General features: G+C 41.8%; 3 protein-coding genes across 4 annotated transcripts; 2 read left to right on the top strand and 1 right to left on the bottom strand.

Annotated features, from left to right (window-relative positions):
* The first annotated feature begins 696 nt into the window (after nucleotides 1-696).
* ikbip (IKBKB interacting protein) lies at nucleotides 697-4514 on the top strand. Of its 2 annotated transcripts, XM_079335055.1 has the most exons (4): nucleotides 701-1219; nucleotides 1314-1431; nucleotides 3335-3544; nucleotides 3884-4514. In XM_079335055.1, the coding sequence occupies exons 1-4, from the start codon at nucleotides 1014-1016 to the stop codon at nucleotides 4433-4435; spliced, it is 1086 nt and encodes a 361-aa protein (XP_079191181.1). In that variant the 5' UTR covers nucleotides 701-1013; the 3' UTR covers nucleotides 4436-4514. The 2 variants fall into 2 exon arrangements, with proteins under 2 accessions (XP_079191180.1, XP_079191181.1); XM_079335054.1 differs by lacking the exons at nucleotides 3335-3544; nucleotides 3884-4514 and adding an exon at nucleotides 2001-3142 and having other exon boundaries at nucleotides 697-1219.
* Nucleotides 4515-5636: 1122 nt separating this feature from the next.
* On the bottom strand, nucleotides 5637-9483 carry ckap4 (cytoskeleton associated protein 4). Its single transcript, XM_079335763.1, has 2 exons — nucleotides 8935-9483; nucleotides 5637-7378 (listed from the first exon to the last, which is right to left on the bottom strand). The coding sequence occupies exons 1-2, from the start codon at nucleotides 9253-9255 to the stop codon at nucleotides 6197-6199; spliced, it is 1503 nt and encodes a 500-aa protein (XP_079191889.1). The 5' UTR covers nucleotides 9256-9483; the 3' UTR covers nucleotides 5637-6196.
* Nucleotides 9484-10533: 1050 nt separating this feature from the next.
* On the top strand, nucleotides 10534-15234 carry tnnt2c (troponin T2c, cardiac). Its single transcript, XM_079335212.1, has 4 exons — nucleotides 10534-10605; nucleotides 10685-10722; nucleotides 11450-11500; nucleotides 14075-15234. The coding sequence occupies exon 4, from the start codon at nucleotides 14198-14200 to the stop codon at nucleotides 15035-15037; it is 840 nt and encodes a 279-aa protein (XP_079191338.1). The 5' UTR covers nucleotides 10534-10605; nucleotides 10685-10722; nucleotides 11450-11500; nucleotides 14075-14197; the 3' UTR covers nucleotides 15038-15234.
* Nucleotides 15235-20575: the final 5341 nt, after the last annotated feature.

Here is a 20575-nt window from a genome sequence, read left to right as displayed (position 1 = left end):
CTATTTTCTATTTACAATTAATTTAATCAGCAAATGTTTTTAATTTCCCTTCTTATGCTTTTTTTCTTGTCTTTCTAAAAAAGTAAATAACGATTCCTATTGGTAGTGATGCTTCCAGAGTTTGTTGGGGCCCTTGGCAAAAACCAATTGTGGGGCCCTCCAACCAGTGTTCATCCCCATCATGTCTGCCAGTGTCAGATAATTCATCTTTATTTGCCTATGTTGACTTTCATTCGGGGGCTCCTTTGGGAGGTTTCCTACTGTCATTGCAAAATGTGCACATTTAAGGCTCCTGCTTTGGTTTAAGTTTGTCGGCCCTCAAGGGGCCCCACTGTTCTGGGGCCTCAAGCAGTTGCCTGCTGTTTCGAGGTCGGACATATTGTAAAAGTAGCCCTTGTTGTTACATTTCCTCATGGGAGCTCTGTCATTATCTGTTTCCGTTCTCCTTGAAAGTTTTTGATAGTCCATCACAGCCGCATTCAGGAAATAGTTTGGCATACGCTTACGTGGCTGGCTGAGGCGTTTATGGTACGTCTTAAAATGTCGGAAATCTGAATGTTTAATACGGGAGAAACGTTAGACCATCTACATAAAGCGAGAAGCGTGACATTCAACTGTAATATTGTTTTGAAATACTTGTTATTTATAACTACTATGATATTAAGTACAACGATGTACCCCCAATTAAACGTTTATATTGTCACAATTGCAATTTAGTGCATTATATGAGCTACTTGGTTGGGAGAGTTTGTTTTCACGAGCTATAGAGGAGCACTTGAATGCGGCTTTTCCTCCGAAGGAGCTAAGGATACATGTAGCGGTATAATACGACCAACGCTGCCGATGGTAACACTTTGATTTGTAACAGTTACGCTTTAATGCATCCGTTATGGACACACCTTAGAGACAGTCGTCTTATTTAAGTCCGCAGCGGAACTAATGGCAACTTAGGTCCGTTTTACTGTGAGGTCTGCTGAATTTTATCACAGGCAAAAAGTTCCCAGTGTGCTAAAATGCCTACTGAGGTCAAACAGAGGAAGAAGTCTCCCAAACAAAGTGATGAAGTGTCGGAAAGTTCGGTTTCAAATGGTAAAGATGAAGATAAAAAATTAAAAACGGGAGCTGGAAACCACGCAGCAGCCAATAAGACGCCTTCGTGTTTTGATATAAGAAGTTTAATGTGCTTGTTGTCGCTGGCTGCATGTGGAGCTTTGAGCTGGTGAGTCAAAACTTCCTCTGTACATTTGCTGAATGTGTTTCCTTCTGTGTTGTGTTTCTCTCTCTGAAGTTTCCTGTGTCTTTCTTTGATTCAGGATGGTGCTGCAACAGAACCAGAGGTTCTCCGCGATGGAAGAAAACTTCCAACTCTTACATGGAAAGACTTCAAGTCTGTTTAACATGGAGGAAGAAGTGCTCAAAGTTTCTAAAAAGGTGCGTTCACGGAACATCTCTTGAGTTGATTTGAAGTTTGGAGGTTTAAAGGACCCATTCACACAATTTAAGAAAACAGTACTGGCTCAATTAGCTCCTTCACGTATCCAGAGTGCAGGCAGCTTCAGCTTATCCCCAGGGGGGTCTGGACTCCAGGACCCTCATACAATGGTTGTTTGTGGTGCCCACTTTATTAATGGAACTGCTTTCCACTCAGGAAATAGACATAAATAACTGACTAAGCTATTTGGCTAAAACTGCATTTTAACCTTCACAAATAACCTTACATGTTCATTTTCTTAGCTTTATTCGTTAAATGTAAGGCGTTGTCTTAATGAATAACCTCTGCATGCAGAATATTGTCTGTTTTTTTTATTATCTTCCCTCAACTAATCTCGCATGCCTCCTACATCTAAAGTATCAACACAACGTCCAGTATCAAAACATTTAAGTTAAATTCAGTTTAACGTTTGCATGCACTTAGTTTCTGACTTAATATGTATGAATGCTGAGGACCAATGAGCTCCCACAGAAACAGCCCTCGTATGTCCTTTGTGTTGCGGCTGCAGCTTGCCGCCTCTGAGGACGACCTGCAGAAAGCGCTCTCCACCGTCTCCTTGGCAACAAGACTCCAACAGGACATCTCCGCTCTCCACGCTTCTGTCATGGTCATGCAAGCCGATGAGAACTCTGCGAGCCGTGACCTGCAGACTGTCAATGCCCACTTCCTCAACGTAACGGAGACGTGGCAGGAACGTCTGGCTGCCATCTCCTCTGACCTGGCTGCTCTCAAGGCCGAGTCCCGGGAAGCCCATGCTGGAGCCACAGACCAGGTGAACGAGGCCGAACGGAGGGCCCGGGCGCTGGACGAGAGGTTGGATGAGCTCGAGGACAGCACTAAGAGGAATGCCCGAGCTCTGGAGCGCACAGAGGAGGACGACATTAAGCGAGCACAGGAACAATTAGACTGGAACACCAAGCAGATCCACAACCTGGAGGCGCATATCAGCAGCCTGAGCAAGAGGGAGGTGGAGCTGACAGCTCAGCTTGAGGAGCACATCCCTCGGGCACAAGAGTGTGAGAAGCACCTTCCACAGGTAGAGGAGGCTGTGCGCTCCATCTTGAGGCTGGGGGGTGACCTGAGTGGGGCGGAGAAACGTCTAGAAGAGTTGACCTTGCAGGTGTTTGGGACTGAAGACAGCATGTTGAAAGCTCTGAATGAAATCCTGGAGATCAGGCAGGAGCTGGACACGCTGCACGCTCAAAACAGCATCCTGAAGATGAAGAATGAGCTCTCCGTGGTCCGAGAGGCAGTCCGTGAACTCACCATGGTCCTGAAGGACAATAAGATTGACAGCAAGCAGGACGCTTTAGAGGAAGAAGGCTGGAAGGAGGAAGAGGAGGAGCCCTGGGAGGAATGGGAAAAAGATGATGAAACGACTCAACCTCTCCCTGATGACATCACTGAATGATGTCACTCTTTTGAGTCGACTCGGGAGAAGGAGTGTCCCAGAATTTTCTACCAAAGACTAAAAGAGTTCAGTGTGAATGTTTTTCAACATGTGCACCTCACAAATCAGTTATTTCATTATGAAAAATAATGACTGATAAATAGTCATTATTTTTCCTTCACTATGTATCAGTCAGTTGTACTTATATTTTATACAAGAAGAGTTTTTTAAAAATGTTTAATAAATCATGTGTGTTTAAAGCTGTGTGAACTATTTCATTTATTTAATAAAATCTGCCTTTTAAATAAAAAAAAATCTTATTCTAATTAAACCCTCTTGAGCACTAAAATCACTAACTTCATCTATTTCAATGTCTGACCACTTTAAAGAAGTTGCTCCTAAACTCACAAAGTCGTTGCTGTTGTTTCCATCGATGGTGTGTCCCGTTTCAGTGTGAGAGCGTCCAGCCGATGCTGGAGGGTCTCGGGGCTCTGCAGCCCCGCCTGGAGGGCTTTGAGCAGGATGTGAGCCGGCTGAAGGAGTGGGCCTCGGGGCTGAATGAGAAACGAACTCAGCTCCAAACCAGCCTGACGGCACTGAAACACGCCGTGGGACAGATTGAAGATCGAACCTCGGCCATCTCAAAGGACTTCAACAACAAGGTGTGTCACATCATTTCTTTTATTTGACCGTTTCTAGTGGGAAAATTGTCTTTTACTTTTTTGATCCAGACATAGGGGGGGAAAAAATAAACCAAATGCATAAAAACAAGGCTGCAAATAACAGTTGTTTCAGTTTACACTTAGTATACTAATGCTCATATATCAGTTGTTAAAAAAACAGCTGATTGTATTTCCTTTTGTTTTTTCTTTGCTTTGTTTTTCTGGTAAAAATTCAAAAAATGTGGAAATGTTTAATCTGATATTCTGTGATAGTCCCCATCATACTTGTTCCATTTATGTGTTTCTTCTGGTCTCTGACCTTCTGTGTTCCTCCTGTAGGTGGCGTCAGTGAGGACTGACGTTCGCAGGATGGACGGTCTGCGGTCAGAACTGGAGTCTCTGCTGACTCAGCTGGCAGAGCTGGACGACAAGACTTCTCAGGTGGAGCGCAGCATGGTCAGACGCATCGGGGACGTGCTGACCGGCAGCATCGACCGAGTCTCAACTCTCCGCTCCCAATCCGAACGCAACTCTCAGGCCCTTGAGCAGCTCCGCAAACGTGTCCCTGAACTCAACGCGGCTGACGACCACATTTCTGAGCGCCTGACGGAGCTGGAGAGCGGCCGAGCTCGTCTGATCAGAACACTGACCTTCGCCTCCGACTTGAAACCGAAAGTCGCTGCCATAAAGAGAGACTTCGTGGCGTTTGAGCCTCAGGTGTCAGACCTGACTCTGCGGATAGGGAGACTAGCAGAGGATCTGAGTCAGAGAGAGAAGGAGATTGCTGAGCTCAGACAGACATTAGCGAACCTCACTGCAGTAGAGGGAGATTTAAGTGTCACAACTAAACAGGTTAATGAATTAACTGATATATCTGATATACAGACATGAGACACACTTGACTTCAACGATCCGCTCAACTGTTCTAATGTTTGAAGTTTTAATGCAATAAATCATTTTAATACCAGAATGATCTATGAACCTGGTGTATTGTTGTGTAAATGTCTCTCTGAGTCATGGCTGAAGCCTGAGTCCCACTGGCTGTGTTGGTGTTAGAGCTGCGTTTACATGGACGGGACGGCCGACTCCTCCCCTTTTGTATAAAAGCTCTTTTAGTCAGATAAAAGAAGAACACTCGCTGCTTATTTTGATGTCATGTTTTTAAAACATGGTCATTCTGTTTCAATTTACAAGCAATGTGAAGCCACTCACTGACTGCAAAACTCTAATGTCTTTGAGCAGAGTCTTCTCCTCGTGTTTAGTTTTATGGCTTATAGCTTCATTTTTATATACAGCATAGAGGCATAAGTGCCGTCTCCAAACACTTCTCTCTGTGCACCTTTTAAAGTAGATGCATCATTTACGTTGTTTTTGTGGATCATGCAGGCAGGTGATATGAACATATCTGGTCCTAATTGACTGTTGGAGTTTTAAAAAGTGGAACTAAAAAGCACATTGATCAAATGACTTCCCGACACGCACATAAAGCCTCTCCATGTCAAGCCTTAGTTGAAAGCAGTTTCTGTAGTTCTTACCACGTTACTTCGTTGCTCGCCTTGTATGATTCACCCTGGACGAAAAACTTCTTCACCTTTTACCAAGACTTGAAATTCCAGTTTGTAATGTTTGAGAGTATCTCCTTGCTACTGCTGGGTCCTCCTCTTTACTCAAAGGGCTTATTAGCATTCATTGTGTGTCCATGCAACTGTAACTTAAAGCATTCAACAAGGAGTCCCATTTCTGCAGAACACCTGGAAGAGAGAAACATCTGAACACCCAAAGAGATAATCACATGTTATTTGTGTGTGCAGATATGACAGGGCTCTGTTTGTGGTGTTCAGGCAGTATATGGTGTTAAATCATCTGTCACCTAACTCCACAAAGATTGCACATTTTGTTTTTCAGTAGAAAAACGCGGATCATGTCGTTGAGATAGAATTCCTTTGAGGGTTTTTAACATGGCTTAGGTGTCCTTTTGAGTGTGAATTTCCACTTCGACCCTCACAATCAATTATCACCCATGATGTAACCGTGAAAGTAGCTAAAGCAAAGCAACAAATCAACGTGACACCAAGAAGGAATGCCTCACAGCTCTGGGTCAACAAGAGTTTTATTCTTGTAGAAAAAAAAACAAAAAAAACATGTAGTGAATAAAAAAAGGAGTGCTCAAAAAGAGCTCATTATTGCATCGAGTTTGGTGTAAATAAACAGCATTTGCATGTAATGTAAAAAACAAAACAACATCGAAACATTAGAAATAGAAAAACTACAGTGCAGAATGAGTTTGGAGTTGAATTCACAGATCAGCAGTTCAGCTCTGTCTTGCTCTCCTGAGCTAACTTTTTTTTTTTTTTTTTACCTACTAAAATGTGCAACATCAACCATTAAGTCTGAGACAAAATTCTTCATGAAAAAACATAAAGTGAGTAATTCACTACATCAAACTGTGGCCATTTCTTCCAATGCTAAGCCAAGGATTGGAATGTTAAATAGTAAGAGAACCTACAATGTGAGAAATTGATTCTCTACCATTTTACTGCTTACACTGGGGGGAAAAATTTGCCGCCATACGAAAAAGGCTAATTGGCACCCTTTTGGAAATATTATTGTCCATGTTTTTTTTCTTGTCATCACACCCTTAACTTTATATCCCTACTTTACCTTCTTGCCCTGGGTTTTGGATAAACCTGCCAGTGTCTTTGTGGTGTCTTGCAGAGATTTCTGTAGCGCAGCAATAGCCTTATCGTGGCCTTCTAGCTTAGCAGCTTTAGCTTCCAAGCCCTCCACCATGCTTGTTAAGCTCTGCAGCTGCTCTGGTTTCACTTTGCTGCCACCCTCCAGAGCGGCGATCCTCTGCTCCAAGTCGCTCACCTGCAAGGTTAGCTGGGTTTGGGTGTCCATGTTGGATTTGACCTCCTCCACTCTGCCCTTTAGTGACTCCAACTCCTGCTCCAGACCGGTTTTGATTTTCTCTATGGCCTGTCCCTGTGCAGCCAGTGTGCTTTCATGCACGTCAAATTTGCCAAATATTGATTCCACTCTTGTGCTGATGTCTGATACAGATGTCGAATGTGAATCTCCACCTTCCTCTGCTGCTTTGACTCTGGCTTCCAGGTCATCCCAAGTTTTCTTGACCTGAGCTGCTGCTTCACTCGCCTGTTTCTCCACATTAAGGACAGCTTTAGCAGCCTGCTCCACGCTGCTCTCCAGTGTCTCGCTTTTGTCCTTGAGAGTCTGGACTTCAACCTCAGCTTCAGTCAGTGACAGTCTCAGACTCCCAACATGCTCCTGAGCCACAGACCTCACTGTTTCTACTTCCTCAGACAAGGAGGCGATTTCTTTGTTACGTGTTTGCAGCTCCTCTCTCACTGCACCAATCTGCTGCCTAAGGGAATCTGCTGCAGCGTCGGAAGCCTCTGAGGCCGTTTTGATTTCAGCAACTACATCGATAATGGCAGAGAGCTCCTGTTTTATGAGCGTGGGGTCCTCCATGTCCCCGAGACGGGCCTTGAGGTCAGCCAGCTGGGTCTGTGCCACGCCCTGTGCTTCGGTAAACTCAGCCATGCTGGCTGTGATGGACTGACTCACCTCAGCCAGACGTTCCTCTACAGTTTTCTCCAGAGACGAGAAGTCTCGCTCTCTGGCCTCTTTCACCTCACTGATTCCATCGGAGAGGTCCCTGAGTAGATTGTTCTGAAGTTTCTGAAGGGCCTCGTCAACCTTCCTCGTCTCCACCTCGCCCCGCTTCATCCGAGTGACAGCCCCCTCCAGCTCCATCCGTGTGATGCCTAGTGATGATTCCAGCCCATCCACAATACTCCTGAGAGACTCCACCTGTTCATGACAAATAATACAGGCAAATAATACAGCTTTACATGTACTCTATCACATACAACAATGCATTTCAATACAGTAAATTTCTGTAAAAACAGTGCATGATGCCAGTTAACCCGGCAGGTTTTTTTTTTCTTCAAAGTTTATTAAGTATTAAAGTCAAAAGTCAAAATGACCAAATTTCAAGATTGCTTTCTCTTAATAGAAATGCAGATCATTGCTTTTGTATTTTATATTCATATTACTGCAAACTTTTCTTTAAAAAGATCAAACTTCTCCAAATTGTTGCAAATATGTATTTTTTTCCATCTATTTTCCCAAAGCAAACAAACACACGATACACTGCTGACTAAACCCTGATCTCTGTGACTTTTGATCCATTCTTCTTGTCTCTCCTTAAACTCACCATCTGAGGGGATGACTTAACTTTATTGGTCCTTTTCCTGTCATTTTTACACGGTAAAGCAGAAACATTGACTGTCATACTGAATATGTATGCGAGCAGAGCTCCTTCCTGGAGCAGGAAATTACCCAATCAGAAAGTGTCTCACTGCAGCATGTTACCCTAAGGCAATGGATAAAAACGTTTCAGTGTCTAAATAAGTCTCTCAATCACACATCCTTTTTTAGACATCTGTGCAAAATGAAATGAAATTGCTTTTTCAACAAAAGAGTGGTACCCATCATAAAACTAATCCTTGTTTAAGCCCCTCCATCACTTCACAGGTCAGACATAGCTTAATTTGTCTTGAGCCCAAGATACATTTCTTCTCATATCTTATCATATTGTAATGTATCGTGTGACACATGGTCTTCAGTGAATTGAGCTCTTCCAGCTTTCTGCCAGCTGTGACAAAGCTGGACTAAATCAACTGAGACACATCTGTGACTGAAAGTTTGATTTATGATGCAAAACTTATTTCATTTATATTCCTAAATTAACGTCTACATTCCTCAAATGTGTATTAAAAATGACATTATTACATTCATAAAATGTGCATAATTATTTATATTAGGTTGTAAATATATGCTAAGATGACATCAATGAAATGACCATTAAAGCCTATTTTGACATTTTGACTGCAGGGAAGTCATTTTTACATAAGGTTCCACCTTTACATTTGCATAAGAAGAGGTGAGTCATCATATAACTTGAGTCAGGGATATAGTTGCACTACATCTCAAGTGTAACACACCAATTATACAGTAGAATAATGTATGCTGGATCCAGCTAAATAAACACAGGACAAAGGAAGAATGAAACACATGCAATGTGTTTTTGCTTGTATTCATTTGAACTTTTTGGAATTTTTCTTAGAGAAATAGTACACGAAGTTCACCAAATCATCACTGACCCAACCCCCCACTGTTAGCTCTACAGCACAACAGCTATATGGACAGTTATGCAATGGAACAACATTGCCTTGCATTGCTTGGACATAAATTATTAGGCTTTTTTCCTCAGTTGGAAATTTACAAAAGTTGTGTTTTCACTGACAATGCAATTTCTCAGAGCAACATGCTTCTCCCCATTGATTCTCATCTTTTCCACATACCTGTTGAACCACTTTCTCCATTTTAGTGCTCAGCTCAGCGTTCTGTCGCGCGCTGTCCTCATGTTTTGCGCTTGTCTCACGAATCTCCTCCACTACCTGTTGCAAATAAAAAGCAGCAAACCCTGCAGCTCCTAATAACCCTAAATAAAACACTGTGGTGAAAAACAGACCGAGGCAGCTTCCTGATTGTGGCCCTTGAGGTGCGGGGCCACTCACCCCGTTACTGGTGTTGCTCTTTGGGCTTTTCTTCGAGGCATCCTCAGGAGTGGATGCGGCGCTCTTCTCGCTCGAGTTGTTCTTGTGCCGGTTTTTTGCAGTCATCTTGAATGGGAGCTGACTGATATGTGTGTGATGGAGAGAGAGTGAGAGCTGCTGGTGTTTTCTTGCAGTCGTGGATGGAGTTAGTTTCCAGTCCAGGCCCCCTAACCGGACCAGCAGCGTATCAGGGAGCGCGTCGTGTCTTTCCACGGGGGCTTTTAGTGCTGAGGTATGCGGATGGGGGCAGTCCCATGTAAAACTTCTTGCGCTGCAAGGGTCCACTTTTCTGACACAAAACACCAGGAAATAATGAATACTTCTTACTCCTCTTTAACATTGGCTTACATTCTATATTTAAACACCAGGAGTAAAACCCATATGTTACGCACGCAAGGAAAAGTTTTCCTCAGTGTTGTTGACGACCAGTTATTTATGTGTTTATACATGACAGTTATAAAATACTGATGCAAACTTGGTGCAAGCTCTTCGGCGCACGTCGGTGCAGGGAGGGGCTGCTGCTTCTTGCCTGCAGTTTGCTCCTCCTTTCATACGTGGCAGCTGTCGTCCCAGCACTATATTCTGCTGTTAAAGCCCATGAAGGTAACATCTAGTAACACAACAAAAACCACAGCTTCTTTATCCACTGACAAACAAGTTAAACCTCCAAGTGTTTACACGACCTTTTCTCACTTACAAATGTGAATGAATATGTTTAATTCACTCCATATCTTTGGATAAAAGTGACCATAAAGTGTGTTACTCAGCTCACTTATAATGCATCTAGAATAACATAAAATGTTACTGCACAATCCATGCATGCATGTAGCTCTCTCTTTACACACATATAAACATGTCAGACCATCAGCCTCATCAAAAGGAGTTAAGAGTGTTAGCTTCTAAAGTTGTGACGCTAGATGTCACTAGGACACATTTGAAAGTGAGAGCAAACAGACATCAAACTCAGCTCACGTTACCCATTGCAGATGACTAGAAAACCAAATGAACCATCTTGTGAGTTTGGCCTCCGACACCTCCCATCAGAGAAAGACAACGTATCGTCTTCCATGTTCGTCCTTTCTATTTCCCTGTTTTCCTGTAAACCTGTATGAATTGACCTGAGCTCACAGAGCTCCCTGTGACCATCTCTCACCAACACAGAGTAACATACAACTAACATGACCCAGCGACCTAAAATAAATATTTCAGATATTCATACTTTACAAACATATAAAGGCTACATACATCACCTGGGGATGTTTTTTTAAACATACTTAATGAAATATTAAATGTTGGTATTCTGAGCAAAATGGTGACCGTTTTGGCCTTCCATACCCCAGCCGGAAACAGTCCCGCCTACCGAACCATATAAGGAAGACGCCACTATAGGCTACCATCTCACCTCCTGTCAGCAACGTGCAAGAGGTCAACATGTATATTATACTGTCATCATAAAGTTCAACCCTTGAAAGCTATATTGCTGGCAAACAATAAGCCGACTGAAGCTAGCATAAGAAAGTATTATGGGCTACAGTAAGTCAGTTTATGTTCTGTATTTTGCTATTTTACGTACAGTATTAAGATAGTTTAGCTCTTGTACTCTCAGGCTCGGAGGACATCGATGGATAACCTTACAACAGATGAGTCAATGCTAGATAGTAGTAAAAACACATTGCAACCAGTTTTATCAAAAACAAGAAATGCTCAAATCTTCTCCGAGTTCACTATGCTTAAATTAACTGAGATTAAGTTAAACTGGGTCTTGCATTACATTTTAGTTGTTGTCTTGAATAACCTGGGCTCATTTAAAAAACAACACTAAACACTGAAATGTACAATGAAAGTTTTAGGCGTTGTTTTTGCCTGTTGTTAAAAGGCCTCAATTGTAAGCCAGGTGTTACATGTTTATTTCATTAATACAGGTGACGTTATTAAACAATGAAACAGTACAAAAGGTTGCCTCTTCACAATGCTCCTGAAGTGTATCCATATAACTGGCAACTGAGTGTATTATTTATTATATACATGTAATATCTCTCCAAATGTTTATCTAGGTTGGTGTTCATTTACTGTTGTCACTTCTAGCAAATGTGTTTTTTAATGCAATGTAATGAAAGGTTTTTGTTTTCTACATATTAGTTTGAAAAAAACCAAACAAACTGTATTGATTTTTATAAAAGTAATATTTCATACACAAAAAAATTATGTAAAGAAATAAGTTTGTTCAGCAAGCTAAACGACTTCTTTTTGTGAAACCTAGGCAGCGGGAAAAAGATGAAGACGTGACTGGCTTCTGCGTGTGTGGTGATTGGTGAGTAAATATGCTCTCTTTTATTCCTTCCATGTGAGTACACTACTTAAATATTTCAGTTTATAAAAAGCACATGATGCATTATGAAGTGCTTTGTGAAAGCACACACAATGCAGGATACAATCATTGACTTTACCTTTAAATGTTCAATGGCAATGTCTGTAATCAAACTAAGATTAATCACACTGCGAACTATCTAAATAATTGGCATTATATACACTATACATCCAACCTGCAGAATTAGTGACATGTAATGTAACTGTGAAACAAACTGAACTGTCCACTAGAGGTCACTGTGGGACTAGATTTGCTTGCCAAAGGTCGAAGGCCTCTTTCTAAGAAATGTTCAGACTTTGTTGCCTGAAAACATAAAACTGAAATGATGTATTCTCGGCATAAGAAATGGTTTGTTTAGGACATCAAACATACTCTCAATTGCAGTGTACTAGTTTACTTCACTTACGACTTTAATTTTAAACCTCTAAGAACAAAAGGGGATTTGAGAACTTCTTCAGTGTTTCTTTTTATCTCAACTGTTTGGATAAAACTTACAAAGTGTTACTGTCTCCCTCTGTTTGCCATGTGAAGCCGTGTTAGGGTGCGACTATTTTTAGCCTTCGTCATTTTTTGTCTTTCTTTGCTGATGGACACAGTTGTCCCTCGCAACAAGGAACCCCGGGTGTCTTGATTATCCTGGAGCCACCTGCTGTCTTCATGTATTGCTCAGACATGTCAAAGTGGAACTCAGTCTCCTACGGGGGTGAGGCAGACATGGGGCCTGAAGATTTGTTTTGTTGTCTTCCAAAGCCACAATTAGTCGCTCTTCACTCATTTAAATTAAGACTGTAATGCAAACCGTCTGGAGATAAAGTGTTCTCTGCCTCGTGTGTATGCAGCAGAATAGCATGAAGCTCTATCGTAAAGAAGCACACGTCACCGATTCATTTGGAATCCCAGACGTAGGGGAGCACCTGTTTCCCCCCGTCAGTCATCTCAGCCTCTAAAAACTGCGTCTGTCTTCTTTCCACTGATAACTCAAGACTTGGAAACATTAATTCTTGACATCAGCATTTAAATGTTGCAGCGTGGGAGTAATTACGCTTTAATCCGCACAGTGAAGGGAGCAGAAAGCCTCCAATAGCAAGAATGTTTTAATTACATTCCAAAGAGGAGACGAGGCTGAAGGCATTAAAGCTCCTCCTGCTCGTCATTGTTCCTACTGCAAGTCCTTTGTTGCTGCTGTGTTGCTGCTCTCTTTGTACAGAAACAACTGTTAGTATATACAATGCAATGACTAAATGTTATGATAAAAGTTACTGTGAGGTGTAAAATGATCAAATACATACGGCACGCTGGATACATCTAGAGGAATTGATACACAGATAAAATGGATAAAACACAATAAAATGCAAAAAGATAAGGTACAGAAAAATAGGCAAAAAATGCAGAGAGCAGAGGTTCATTGGTTGGGCTGTTGTTTCAATGTTAATGGAGTGATGTTGATACATGTATTGACAGAAAAAAAGCACATTTAGCATGGCTTTTTATCATGAATCTGAAGTCTAGTTGTTCATAGTGAAACAAGCCGACCATACATCTTTCAAAACAAGGAGCTTGCTGCACATATTATCTTTACGTTTCTCGTGTGATTGAATTCATACATTTATTATCTCTGGGTTTTCCTGTTGTTTTGCAGTCAGGGCTGTGGTTAGACTACGTCAACATCTGAACACTGGTCGACTTGTTTAGATCAATTATCAGTTCTTTAGCAATGGTCCGGCTTACTACATGGATTAAAAAATTAAAAAAAACCAGCACACAAAAAAAGCAGTTTTATGCAGAGGTGGGGATAAGACAGAGCAGAAGTTTGCAGAGTCCAACAATGCTCAAGAGTACGTTTAAAAAAAAATAAATAAATAAATTTGGACCCCTAAAAAACACTGCTTACCTCTCTGTATCTCTGAGTGTGGTAAATGTAAAGGTTTTAAAAATGTGTAAATGAATTAAAATGTGTTTTGTCTCAAGCTAAAAACAAAGGTTATTACATATTTTAAAATGGATTATATAAATATATGAAAAATGGCATAAATATTTGGAAAGTCATTGGGACAGTGGCAAAATTCATTTTATGATGGAAATACAGTTAATTAACCAGCCCCCCGAATTCAGACGACGGTAAACCTCCCTGATGTCTATTTTTCAGAGAACTTTCATTAACTTTCTCATTGGTACCTTTTTAATTTGACTTCAAACCCTGTCTTTTTCCAGCCCCGAGAGGCTTGGTAGTCCTGGAAAAGTATGGATGTTATTTGTTCAGGATGATGCTATACTGAGTGTCTTTATGGGACTGGAGGGCGTGGGCATATGTGCGCATCTGTTGTGTATCTGAAATAGTCTCTCATCTTGTCCTTACAAAGGAATGAGGAGCTGCAGGGTCATTGCAGAGAGCATTTGGGGGGGGCTGCAGGGGGATAAGTAGGGGTGTGTGTGTGTGTGTCTGACAAGACTCAGTGTGGAGAAAATAGACTCTTCCATCTGTCTCAAAACCCGCCCTGCTGTTGACCCACAGTGAAGACTAAGACAGTGGTCACATGTCAGATAGGACCCCTTTAAAAACCTCCCAAACAGAACGCCTGCGAGGCTCCTGTGTTCAGACTCCAGCTGGTCTTGGTGCTCGTCCCGCTTTCTCTTACCATCATGTCCGACACTGAAGAGATTGTGGAGGAGTACGAGCAGGAGGAGGACGAGGAGGACGTGCCGGAGGAGGAAGAAGAAGAAGAAGAAGAAGAAGAAGAAGAAAAAGAGGATGAGAAGGAGAAAGAGGATCATGCAGAAGAACATGAGCATGAGGAGTGCAAACCTCGGCATAAGACAGTATATGTGCCAAACATCGCTCCTCCGAAGCTCCCTGATGGTGAGAAGGTGGATTTTGACGACCTCCACCGCAAGAGGGTTGAGAAAGATTTCAACGACCTCCAAAGCCTGATCGAGTTGCACTTCTCCAGCCGCCAGAAGGAGGAGGAAGAGCTTATTGCCTTGAGGAACCGCATCGAACGCCGCAGGGCCGACAGAGCCGAGCAACAGCGCGTCCGAACGGAGCAGGAGCGCGAACGCCAGGCGCGTCTGAACGAGGAAAGGGCGAGGCGGGAGGATGAGGCGGCCAAACTTCGCGCCGAGGAGGAGGCAAAGAAGAAGAAGATATTCACCAACAAATCCTTCGGTGGCTACCTGCAGAAGGTGGACCAGAAGAAGGGCAAGAAGCTGACGGCGCGGGAGGAGAAGAAGAAGGCCCTGATGGAGCGCCGGAAGCCGCTCAACATCGACCACCTGAACCAGGAGAAGCTGGCGGAGAAGGCGCAGGAACTGTGGCAGTGGCTCAACCAGCTGCACGCTGAGAAGTTCGACCTGAGCGAGAAGCTCAAGAGGCAGAAGTACGAGATCTACGTGCTCCGGAACCGAGTCAGCGACCATCAGAGGGGCTCCAAAGCATCCAAGACAACTCGCGGGGCAAAGGGCAAGTCCGGCTCCTGCAAATAAGAGCAGCTGTTTCTTTGAACTATTTGGCGTTACAAAAAAAAAAAAAAAGATCTTCATGGCATTGTGTGTGGACTATATGGTGACTCCAATTTTGGACTGAAGTGTCATAAAATGTTAACTGATGTATCAATATCTGACTGAAGTTTCTCTTTGCTGCTGATGTTGAGCGGTGTATCTGTTCATCACTTGTGATTATTAAAACTGACAAAATGTGTTGTGCTTGTTTCCTGCACTATGCTCCATGTAATCTGTATTTACAAACAGGGCTAAACCGTCCTCAAAGAAGTCGCTCAAGTCTGTTTGAATCCTCCACATCGTTTCCATAGACCAGCATCATCTGTTTTTACATCGAGTTATTTTACACACTCTTCTTCGAAACAAAGAGACCTTGAATAAGTTTCGAGACGTCGCTGTCATAACGCCTTCATAATTGGCGGGTTTGAGAGTCGTTTGTGTTCGGAGCCAACAGGTGTTTGCAGCTGACTTTTTTTCAGGAGCTAATTTAGTCTCTGAGTTTCAGTTGTAGCAGTGCAGGCCTGTAGTGTTTTCAGCAACAACAAAAAAAAGACCCCAACTGTTTCCTGAGAGGTCAAACACACAACCCCGAGTAAGAGGAAGCTTAAAAGTATGGAGGGGGGGGCGGGGTGCCTCATTTATGCAAAGCCTTCAATACAGAGAATTAAATGTGTCCTCAAGTTCTTTTCCAATGAAATAAGATCATCCTTGAAATGATAGAAAAAAGTATCTGCTTGACGATGACATAAATTCCATAGACAAACACAAATTTTCACTTTCTGAAACAAACAATTCTTCATGTCTGTCTCGATTCACTCTGTGAGTATTAGATTCAAAGCAGGATTCTGAACCTCTTCCTTCCACATCCTCACCAACATTGACTATCAAATATCCCATGTTCCTCAGATATTCTATATGTAATGTTTTTGGCGGAAAAAAAATGTTCCCAATCTTTTTTGGAATTTTGGAGACAACCTTCAAAGCTCCTTAGAGTATCATTTAGTTTGTGCTGATTTACGTTTTACAAACAAATTTACTCACTGTGAATTTTTCCAGGTTAAAAAAAGGCTCCTTCTGTGTTTTCATCGGTCTCCTATCCGACACATAAATATATAGAAATAATGAATCTTATCAGTGATGGTGTGTTTTGCTTTAGTAGCTCATACACAGCCTTCAGTATTCATTTCAGTCTGTTTTCATAACCAAGATTAAACTACATTTTACCTTTAAAAAAAATAAGAGCATCAATGTAAAACAAAACAATTACATGTACATTGCATTCTCTTTAAACACGTTTTAAACCTACACTGCAATGCTCTAAGTTAATACACCTATCATTTCAGTGTGCTGCTGTAGGTCAAATGAATGTCAGAGTTTGCAGTACCAATTAGCTCCACTAGGGAGCAGCAGAGAACCAGGTTTTTACAAAGCCAGTGCTGTAATACCACAATTAAAGCTGTGTTCATACAACACATCTTCTTTTGATTGAAATCATCATCTTAACTTAGCAGTTATATTTCTAAACAGCAATGACGTGGTTGCGTTAAAATAAAAATTAGTTTAGGAAATGTTTATGTTCACTCCAGAAAGTAGATGACTCTCACAATTTCAAATGTTCTCTAACTCTCATTAAAAAAAAAGTAAGTCTGTGAAAAAGCAGCGACTAGGTCTGACCAATAAAAAAAACGACATCCCCCCTTTGTGTTTTCTGATTATCACACCGCCTCAAACTGCTGATTTGCTGTCATGGCCGCTGTCAAGCCGTTGAAGCCCTCCAGACTCGGCGGTTCGCCAACAGGTTACCATAGTGACCGGGGGAGGCGGTCTGTGTGATTAGTGCCAGCTCTCACTTTGGAGCAAAGGTGTCGTAGCTCTGTGTTGATGATGCTGTGAAAGAACAGGTGATGTGCACTCGGAGACACAAAAAAAGATGCATCGTCGTAACACCCGGGGAACAACAAGTTCCCAAAACTCTGCCGATCAACTTGTTGATACAGTTTCAACTAGTTTGGTTTGTTTGGAGACAATAACAAAACAAACTCAACAATTAAACTCACGGCAGTACACGATGGATTTATTGTAATAATGTACGCACTTCATGATACACAAAAACGTGCCCACTCATAAGCCCATTTATAAAAAATTAAAAAAAGATTCATATTGTGTGTGCGTGTGTGTGCGTGTGTGTGCGCGTGCATGTATGCGTGTGTGTGAGGAACATCAGCTGCAGGCTCATCAGGGGGGCGTTGTCTGCTCATTAGTGCCCAGCAGAGGCCGGAGGATAATGTGAGCGCTGTGTGATTGACAGCTTCTATCACGTTCAGCTCTAACCAAGAACTTATTACGAGGCTCCTTGTACATGATGCTAATGATTAAACTGGGTGGTGATGCTGGTCTATTCATGCATTCATGATGTATTCATGTAGGGATGTTTAAATGCAACACATTTTCTCAAAGATGAGTTTTTTCACTCCAAAATGATGAAAGCAATGATGAAAGATGAAGCATGACTTGTTCAAAGTCTAACAGCTAGAGGGTTAGGAATTCACATCCCATAGAAATCTTGCCACTTTTATGATTTTATGATATGTGTTTTTTTCTTTTTCCATGTTTTTTTTGTTTTACACAGTTGAAATTGAGAGGAACATCTTCAGAAACATAGCACAGGCCTACAACTTTATTGGGGGCGGTGCTTAAATTCTGGCTTCGTTTACTGATAAAAAACATTTTTTTGGAGACGGGACATTAACAACCCTTTCTCTTTAGAAAAAACACACAGGCTACAGGACATGTGGACACATTAATAGTATCAGTGTGATTTAAATGTGTACTGATTAGTGTTGTAGTACTTGTAATCAGTGTGACGCTCTTGTTTTATTTTCAATGTTGCTTTAAACTTTAGGTTGATTTAAATTTGAGATAATAAGAACAGATAAATTTGTATTTATTTTAAACTAAAACATCTTGTTCCAGCTAACTAGTACTTGTTGTCTTTTGGTTTACTTAACTTGTATTTACAATGTATTTATTTAATCTTTGCGTTTACAGTGTTTTCTTATTAGTCATGGCCAAACTGGGATACAAACCAGGAGCCTTTAAAATGTTTGTCTATGTTGTTCATGCACATGGCATATTTGACCTTGTCAGGTATTGTGAAGTCCTTACCTCTTGTCGCTTTAACCTGAGTCCACCCCAAACATCTCCATGTTGATTAAGTTAGTGGATTTTCCCCACGGCACTTTATCGAACAAAGACAGGGTCACATGTCATCAGGTAAAACTCTCTCCTGAGGCTTTTAAAAATGCCTTTACTTGGATGGTTGTGAGTTGGCTTTTTAAAAAAAAACAAAAAAACTCACATCCATGCCGGTGGGGAAACCAGCTCAGGGAAAGGCCTACTCTCTGGATTTGCCTGTGGATAAATGAGCCGGCCCTTGAGATGCTGCCTTCTGGGCTTATCTCCAACCTGCTTCAAATTGAGGAGGGAGTTGGAGGTGTCCAGAGGTATAAAAAAAAGATTTAGGCAATCCGACAGGGCATTAATCTGAGCACATCCTTAGCTGCTTGCAGGTTTTCCAGCCTCTGTCCCTGTGGTCATATAATGATATGATGTTACTGTGCATCCTTACACCGCCTTATTGTAACTATGTGACACTGAGTCTGTTCGTGCTGGATGAAGCCATCAGTGTAGTGTGTATTGTCAGGATGAGAATAGAAACATCTCTAATTACAAACACACTTAACTGAACCTTTTATGTGAGTGCTCAGCTATCAAGTGGCTTCTTCCCAAAGTGTCAATGAGCACTGCTGCTTAATTAAAAACATTAATTAAGCTGTTATACTGCAAAATTGATAAGTAGAGGACTAGCGATTTTTTTTCTTCAACCACAGAAGATTTTGTCACACCGGTACTTGTTTTAAACCCTTTTTGGTTCTTGCAAAATGTTAGTCACGAGCTCAGCAGAACACTATGGAAACACTATAGCCTTGACTTCATGAAGGCAAGGCTATAGTGGGGCTATACAATAGTCAAGGCTATATAATGTGGGGGGTCTTTCATGTTGTGTAGATTTTGGCGCCCCCCTGCGGTCAAAGCATTTCCTCTTATCTTTTGTGTAATTGAGGCCTGTGCATTTGAAAGTACTATTTTTTTGACAAAAAAATGCTGCTCTTTTGTTGTTTTTTTCAATTAAAAGCCAAATACGTCAGTCATTGTGAATATACCCTTTGAAAAAACCCCCCATCGGTTTATTCAGAGTGTTGTAATTTGTCCCATCAATACCTCCCCCCCAGCAGTTTGTTTGTTTGTTTGTTCATTGAGTTCCCCATTAGCTTCCGTGTTAAACTGCAGCTACTCTCCCTGAGGTCTCCATATCTTTATTGACAAGGTTTCATTCGTTGCATTACATAAAAACATTAAAAAAACTGTGGTTTAAGTCGTAAAAAATTACAATCAAGACAATGTTGTCCCTGATGGTCTCGCTTGCTTTTGTTGTTCATAATGAGGCATTATAATTCATTCTAGGATGTTTTAAAACCAGTTAAGAACTCCTCACAGGGGCTTCAATTAACTTGTATAATATCGGCATCAGACAATCTACTACAGCATAAAAATTCAGAAAAACATTTAAGCGTAACTGTAAAAGTACGTTAAGTAGAAACTTAACTAAAGGTCCTCGGAAAGGCATTCTTGTAAGGTGCTTAATCAAGGTGTTGCCCTGCATTGCATTAACTGAATTTCACCCTGGTGTTAATAACGTATTTCTGACTCTGACTCTGATTAACAAGTTTAAGCATTTTAAATGAACCCCAAGTTGGGACCCATCAGGTAACACTGCTTGGTTTCATGCTGTATTTTTTGCTCAGCTCTTAAATTCACTGATGATGCTATCAGTGATAGTGTGATACAGACCTTTTCAGACCAAAAAGCAAACAATACATGCATGTTAAAGGGCATGACACCTTTTGATACAAAACCACACAGAAAGTGTACAGTCATTTAATATTACTGCCATTCGTTCTCATTCAAAGTAAATACACATGAGTTTTAGTTTTGTATTCCTGAAGAAAATGCACATGAGTCATTTTGAGTCACTAATCATAAGGACTCTATAAATACAAACCTGACCTAACAGCTTTCTAGCGGCGTTTCCCACAAACACTTTGTAAGAACGCGGGTCAGAACTGTGAGTCACCGGTGAGAGTGAGAGCTAAGGCTGTTCATTCATGAGAAAACAAACACAAAGACTGCTAGCTGCTGTTAGCAGGAGCTGCAGACTCGCACAATGTCTGGGGAATACGGTGGAGTTTATTATTTCTACTGGGGTGGCAGTAGCTCAGTCTGTAGGGACTTGGGTTGGGAACCGGAGGGTCGCCGGTTCAAGTCCCGGCACGGACCAAGTCCGGAAACTGGTCTGGTAACTGGAGAGGTGCCAGTCCATTTCCTGAGCACTGCCGAGGTGCCCCTGAGCAAGGCACCGAACCCCAAAAAACTGCTCTGGAGCGCTCGCTGTGGGCAGCCCCC

Source organism: Symphodus melops, assembly GCF_947650265.1.
Source record: "Symphodus melops genome assembly, chromosome: 22".
Lineage (NCBI taxonomy): Eukaryota > Metazoa > Chordata > Actinopteri > Labriformes > Labridae > Symphodus > Symphodus melops.
Note: the sequence above shows the minus strand (reverse complement) of the source record. Positions and strands in the feature narration are given on the sequence as shown.

Bases quoted from the DNA above. Each gene is read 5' to 3' on its own strand.
- ikbip (XM_079335054.1), top strand. From the start codon at position 1,014: ATGCCTACTGAGGTCAAACAGAGGAAGAAGTCTCCCAAACAAAGTGAT. The intron at 1,220-1,313 runs GTGAGTCAAAAC...TCTTTGATTCAG, and splicing joins GCATGTGGAGCTTTGAGCTG to GATGGTGCTGCAACAGAACC. The intron at 1,432-2,000 runs GTGCGTTCACGG...TTGCGGCTGCAG, and splicing joins TGCTCAAAGTTTCTAAAAAG to CTTGCCGCCTCTGAGGACGA.
- ckap4 (XM_079335763.1), bottom strand. From the start codon at position 9,255: ATGACTGCAAAAAACCGGCACAAGAACAACTCGAGCGAGAAGAGCGCC. The intron at 7,379-8,934 runs GTATGTGGAAAA...TGTCATGAACAG, and splicing joins TGGAGAAAGTGGTTCAACAG to GTGGAGTCTCTCAGGAGTAT.
- tnnt2c (XM_079335212.1), top strand. From the start codon at position 14,198: ATGTCCGACACTGAAGAGATTGTGGAGGAGTACGAGCAGGAGGAGGAC.